At 35.7% G+C, this 6,419-nt stretch overlaps 2 protein-coding genes across 3 annotated transcripts; one reads left to right on the top strand and one right to left on the bottom strand.

The window, feature by feature from the left end:
• Positions 1 to 536: 536 nt before the first annotated feature.
• Positions 537 to 2,048, top strand: LOC125776685 (uncharacterized). Its single transcript, XM_049450207.1, has 2 exons — positions 537 to 799; positions 853 to 2,048. Exons 1-2 carry the CDS (start codon positions 721 to 723, stop codon positions 1,737 to 1,739), a joined length of 966 nt encoding a protein of 321 aa, XP_049306164.1. The 5' UTR covers positions 537 to 720; the 3' UTR covers positions 1,740 to 2,048.
• Positions 2,049 to 2,130: 82 nt separating this feature from the next.
• Positions 2,131 to 4,991, bottom strand: LOC125776699 (uncharacterized). 2 transcript variants are annotated; one of them, XM_049450237.1, is made up of 3 exons: positions 4,010 to 4,991; positions 3,757 to 3,934; positions 2,131 to 2,762 (listed from the first exon to the last, which is right to left on the bottom strand). In XM_049450237.1, exons 2-3 carry the CDS (start codon positions 3,932 to 3,934, stop codon positions 2,131 to 2,133), a joined length of 810 nt encoding a protein of 269 aa, XP_049306194.1. In that variant the 5' UTR covers positions 4,010 to 4,991. The 2 variants fall into 2 exon arrangements, with proteins under 2 accessions (XP_049306194.1, XP_049306195.1); XM_049450238.1 differs by having other exon boundaries at positions 3,775 to 3,934.
• Positions 4,992 to 6,419: the final 1,428 nt, after the last annotated feature.

Raw genomic sequence — 6,419 nt, 5'->3', positions numbered from 1 at the left:
CAACCAGAAGATTGGAACTGATTATATTATATATGGACCAAGGTCCAAACCATTTGTATTCACGGCTAAAAATTGAGATATCATAACAAATCTTGGTATACGTGTTCGTAGATGGGCGTAGGTTTAATGTATCTACATATCTGCTAACCATTCAAACTATAACAGAACAATCCATACGAACACCCGTCGTTTTAAAAATAGGATCGAACGTTTTGCCGAAAATAAGGGCCAATCTGTGAGATATCTTATTGAAAACCTTTTGACCCGCTTCCTGATAACTGTTTGGTTGTATGCAGAAATTGACTGTCCTTGAACTAAAATTTTGCAAGTGCTCTTCAGTTTTCCATTTGCGTTTCATTGAATTCATATGGTACCCATTTTCCACGCTTTTGGATTATTTCCATAGCTCTAAAACGTTCTGAAATTGTTTGTTGTGCAACATTTAACATAGATGCCATTTGCCTTTGACTTAAAGTATCATTCAATACAAAGATTTTTGAACTTGTGGCTTACAATAAGTGATTTATCCTACAGAAAACAAGTGAGCATAATAACAATAGGGGTATTCGGAATCTGTTGTATTCGTAGTAATTATTTACTCTTTTTACAACGAATTCAGAAATACACAAGAAAATCGCGAACACACCCATTGTAATGTCGTTGTAAAATTTGCCGAACAGCTGATTTTTGTGCCACAACAAATAAACAAAAGTGAGAAATATGCCGCGAAAAAGCGAAAAAACTAAAATATTAGATTTTATTGTTGATAATTGTGAAGATCAAATTGCTGATGTGAACGGTAGGTAAATACTTATAAATAAAGAGCTATTTATTCGAGTTCCGTATTTGTAGATGCCGATGATGCAGCCGTGGATGATATTTTAGACTGCTCTATGGAAGAGGTGATCATTATATTGCAGTGCCGCCGAGGAATTGAGAAATTTATTCCAAAAAGTATAACTTGGCGTTTGGATGTGTTAAGTGAACTGGATGATACCAGGTTGAAGCAAATGTTAAGGGTGGATCGATTTCAATTCACTCATTTGGTTGGGTTAATTAAAACAGACGAGGTTTTTAATCGACTTCACTCCTGCAAACAGTTTTCTATAGAGTTGCAAGTTGCAGTTGTGTTATACAGACTTGGGGCTTACGGTGAAAATGCTTCCATAAGGAAAATAGCTTCTATTTTTGGAATTGGCGATGGAAGCACAATTGGCGTTATAACAGAAAGAGTATTTAAAGCTTTCCAACGATTGGAGAGAAAAATTATATTTTGGCCAGATTACGCTGAAAGAAATTTAATAGTTTCCCAAACGTTCAACGAACTTCCATATTGCATTGGTTACGTAGATGGGACAGAGATTGCTCTTGCCGAAGCGCCCGTCCATAACCACACGACGTATTTTTCTAAAAATCGACGTTACTCTATAAAAGCTCAAGTGGTTTGTGACCACAAATGCAGAATTCGACATATTGTAGTGGGCCATGTGGGTAGCGCTCATGATGCTAAAGTATATAAAACATGCGCTTTGTTTCTTGAAGAGTCGAAATTTTTTTCAGGATTTCAGTGGCTAGCAGGTGACTCAGCTTATCCGATTTCCAAAACGTTAATAACACCATATCGAAGCAACTCAAAGCAATTGGACATAGAAAAACGCAATGAATTTAATCGACGCCATAGTAAGTATCGCGTACGAATTATAAAATTGTTTTGGGTTGTTAAAAGAGAAATTTGGTAGTCTAAAGGAGCTCAGAATGCGAATTCAAAACAGAGAAAGTCACAAATTTTGTTGTGATTGGTTTCGAGTCTGCTGCATTTTGCACAATATTTTATTAAACCAAAAGGAAATAAAGACAATATTTGTCGATCAAGAAAATCGAGAACCAAACCAACCAGAAGAAGAATTCCAAACTAATACCCGACAGGAAATCGAAATGAAGAGACAAGGTTTATACCATATGATGTTTGACTAGTAACAGTACAAGTTTTTTAATTCAAAAATAAATTTAATAAACAAAAAGTTTAATGAGGCACTCTTTCATATAACAATAGATTGTTGTTCCATAAATAAACAAAAGAAAATCTGTAATTTTTGGTTTCTGTTTTCTGAAAAAAACTTAGCTTCTGTTTTACTGTTTGTATTTTAGTTCTAACTCATAACGTGCTAGTCGCTCCTTCATCTCCAGCTCCATAGTCAAAATTTTTAATTTATCCTTATTGTTCTCTTTTTCTATGGCTAATTTTTCTTTTTCCAGCTCAAACATTTTCTCGTGTCTTTCTTTTTCCAAAACAAACTTTTCCTTTTCTATACTTATCCGTATTTCCTCCCTTTCCATGTAGTCTCTGTGTTTCTCCTTTTCTAATTCTAAGCGTTGCATTTGTAGCTCATTTCTTTCCGATTGTAGTGCAGATAATTTGCTAATTGCTGTTTTCGGTGCCGATTTCCTCATCTTTTCAGCGAATTCTACTGCCTTGTTGTCATTTATATTTTGAGCTCGTTTAGAAGAAACTGGTGTTGCAATTTCTATATCATTCGGCAACGTATAAAATAAATTATCATGTTCGCTTTCAGTCGTTGTCGCAATTTCGTCAACGAACATACTACCACTGTCATATTCGCTCTGCTGAATAATTTCACATTCACCATGATTAGTTGTACCATCTTCGGACTGGAACACGTACTGTGTCGAGTCTGCCGATTTGCTCTTAAAAAATATGCTCTGCAATCGCTTATAATGGGGACACATCTTGCTCAGTTTTTCTAAAAGCATAAAATAAATTACTAATAAAATATAAATTTCGAAATTCATTATATAGGGTGATTTTTTAAGAGCATGATAACTTTTTAAAAAAAAAAAACGCATAAAATTTGCAAAATCTCATCGGTTCTTTATTTGAAACGTTAGATTGGTTCATGACATTTACTTTTTGAAGATAATTTCATTTAAATGTTGACCGCGGCTGCGTCTTAGGTGGTCCATTCGGAAAGTCCAATTTTGGGCAACTTTTTCGAGCATTTCGGCCGGAATAGCCCGAATTTCTTCGGAAATGTTGTCTTCCAAAGCTGGAATAGTTGCTGGCTTATTTCTGTAGACTTTAGACTTGACGTAGCCCCACAAAAAATAGTCTAAAGGCGTTAAATCGCATGATCTTGGTGGCCAACTTACGGGTCCATTTCTTGAGATGAATTGTTGTCCGAAGTTTTCCCTCAAAATGGCCATAGAATCGCGAGCTGTGTGGCATGTAGCGCCATCTTGTTGAAACCACATGTCAACCAAGTTCAGTTCTTCCATTTTTGGCAACAAAAAGTTTGTTAGCATCGAACGATAGCGATCGCCATTCACCGTAACGTTGCGTCCAACAGCATCTTTGAAAAAATACGGTCCAATGATTCCACCAGCGTACAAACCACACCAAACAGTGCATTTTTCGGGATGCATGGGCAGTTCTTGAACGGGTTCTGGTTGCTCTTCACCCCAAATGCGGCAATTTTGCTTATTTACGTAGCCATTCAACCAGAAATGAGCCTCATCGCTGAACAAAATTTGTCGATAAAACACATTTCGAACCGAACACTGATTTTGGTAATAAAATTCAATGATTTGCAAGCGTTGCTCGTTAGTAAGTCTATTCATGATGAAATGTCAAAGCATACTGAGCATCTTTCTCTTTGACACCATGTCTGAAATCCCACGTGATCTGTCAAATACTAATGCATGAAAATCCTAACCTCAAAAAAATCACCCGTTACTTACGATCAATACTTTCGATACCTTGTTCCTCTAACAGGCCGGCGCCTGTCCCATTTCTCCACTGCTCTGCTTTGTTGTATGCGGTGCGCATGTTGCGTACTTTCCACCGAACTAAATTCCAATCTGCTGAGATTCCTGTTTCCAATAGTAATTTTTTGTAAAAAATTTGTGCAGAAGGCATCTGTAGTATAAAAAGATATAAAAGCGTCCATACAAATAAATATAAACAAACAAAATAGGAATAGCTGCAAATTACTTCAAACGACGGATGCTCCTGCAAATAGTTAAGTACTTGGCCCACTTCTTCTTCTGTCCATTTCTTATTCGGTTTTTCCCGCCGCCTTATTTTATCCTTTTTTAACTTCTGTAAAATAGACTTTTTATTAAAATATTTAAAAATAAGCTTAGCAATAAAAACTTACAGCGTCCATCATTTCAGCCATCTTTTTAATTGTGATCAGCTGTGAGAAATGTACAAAACAAAAACCACAATTACAATAGGGTCGCACTATTGTATTTTCTTACACTGTTGTATTTGAATGGTATGTATATTTTGTTGTTGGATTTTTACTACATTTACTATAAAAACCACAGAAACCACGAATACAAAAATACAATGGCAAATACAACAGATCCCGAATACCCCTAATGTATCTTTCTGCCTAAAATTGCTAAAAGAGGTGAAAACTTGCCTTAGGCCCCATATAATTAATACCACGATTTTCGAACATCCGTATTGATTATAGATAACATCGATTCCATACGTCCTCCCAAATATTGTGTACACACACATAATATAAAATGTTCAAATTTCCCTCACACGCATATAGTACATCAATTTTTTTTTGTTTTTCTAAGAAGCCTTATGTTCAGTGTGTGAGTTACATACTTGTATATCGTCACCTGAAATGCAAATTAACGTAACAACATTTTCAGAAATTTACAGTGGCATGAATGAAACACGGAATAAAATGGAACATGAGTGAAACAAAATATTAATATTGGTTAAAACTGGTTTATATATGACCGCAGAATCAGAAAATGTTGAACATATTTAATATTACGTATATAATTTGATGTAGTGAAGCGTAATCAATAAGACACTCAATTTCGAATTTTTTGATGATACGTTATTTTGCATTTCAGGTGACGATATGTAAGATTGCTTCAAAATATGTTCTCAACTACCTGAGCAATGTCCAAATTAATTCAATTAGTCCGCCCCTTTCTCTGCACCCAATATAGCATACTATATATATGTAATGTTTACTTACTTTCCATCTGACTGGCTGACGTTTTCCACGTCAAGTCCATATATAAAATTTTGCCTCTTCGCATGAGTTTATATCGCATAGTAATCATTTAAGGCTAATTTTAATACAATTTTTGTTGACGCGATTAAAATCACACTGATTTCCAAAGTAAACAGGACTAAAAAAAAAAACAAAACAAATGGTTTTCTCGACAAAACCAATTTATTTTATTCAAAAAAGTCTCCTTTTGCTTCAATCTAGCTTTTTGCACGGTTCAAAAGCATGTCGAACGAGTGTTTTAGCTCCCTGGCTGGTATGGCCGCCAGTATGCCGGTGCAAGCCTTTTGAATGGCCTCTACGTCTGTATAACGCTTTCCTTTCATGAGCAAATGCACATTCCTTTCGTAAGCTCAAATGTTCGGTTAATATCCGATAAATCGATGTTTTGAATTTCAATGATGATTTCGGCTGATTTTTTATGAATTCACGCACAGTTTCGATGGATTTTCCAGCGATCACGGATTTTGATTGACCCACATGTTGATCGTCATTTATGTCCTCACGACCACTTTGAAAACGTTGAAACCACTCGTGGACTCTGCTACGGGATAGGCAATCATCGCCATAAATTTTAATTTTTTTTCATTTTTCATTTCATTAATTGAAACGTTTCTGTAAAAGTTTTACCAAACTTTGTTCGAAGCTCATTTTCGCACCGATAACACAAACATCTTCTTCTTTTTCTTTGCTGGCGTAGACACCGCTTACGCGATTATAGCCGAGTCAACAACAGCGCGCCAGTCGTTTCTTTTCTTCGCTACGTGGCACCAATTGGATATCCCAAGCGAAGCCAGATCCTTCTCCACTTGGTCCTTCCAACGGAGTGTAGGTCTTCCTCTTCCTCTGGTTCCCCCGGCGGGTACTGCGAAGAAAACTTTCAGAGCTGGAGTGTTTTCGTCCATCCGGACAACATGACCTAGCCAACGTACCCGCTGTCTTTTAATTCGCTAAACTATGTCAATGTCGTCGTATACATGTCTCGTACAACTCATCGTTCCATCGAATGCGAACACAAACATACTGACACTAAAAACGCATTAACTTCACTTCCAATCAAAGAAATGTCATGAAATGTCACTGGACAATCGATGAAGATAGGAGATATATTTTTCAATTACAACACTATAATTACAATAACGCTCAATTCATACGTACACTTTTCGACCAATATTGAAGAGTACGGTAGACATATTTAGATATTTGATCTCATTGGAGATCAAAAATATAAGTCAAATTATGGTTTTGTTATCAAATTTGTTTATTATTTACTAAAATAGATGTGGCAAATAAAATGTAAAGAAAACAAAAATAATTAAATAATTTAAAGTAAAAATAGGTTGTCTATTTTATTTT

This window comes from Bactrocera dorsalis, chromosome 2 (genome assembly GCF_023373825.1).
Source record: "Bactrocera dorsalis isolate Fly_Bdor chromosome 2, ASM2337382v1, whole genome shotgun sequence".
NCBI lineage: Eukaryota > Metazoa > Arthropoda > Insecta > Diptera > Tephritidae > Bactrocera > Bactrocera dorsalis.
This window is presented reverse-complemented; position numbering and strand designations above follow the sequence as displayed.

Bases quoted from the DNA above. Each gene is read 5' to 3' on its own strand.
- LOC125776685 (XM_049450207.1), top strand. From the start codon at position 721: ATGCCGCGAAAAAGCGAAAAAACTAAAATATTAGATTTTATTGTTGAT. The intron at 800-852 runs GTAGGTAAATAC...CCGTATTTGTAG, and splicing joins TCAAATTGCTGATGTGAACG to ATGCCGATGATGCAGCCGTG.
- LOC125776699 (XM_049450237.1), bottom strand. From the start codon at position 3,934: ATGCCTTCTGCACAAATTTTTTACAAAAAATTACTATTGGAAACAGGA. The intron at 2,763-3,756 runs GTAAGTAACGGG...TTATGCTTTTAG, and splicing joins AGGTATCGAAAGTATTGATC to AAAAACTGAGCAAGATGTGT.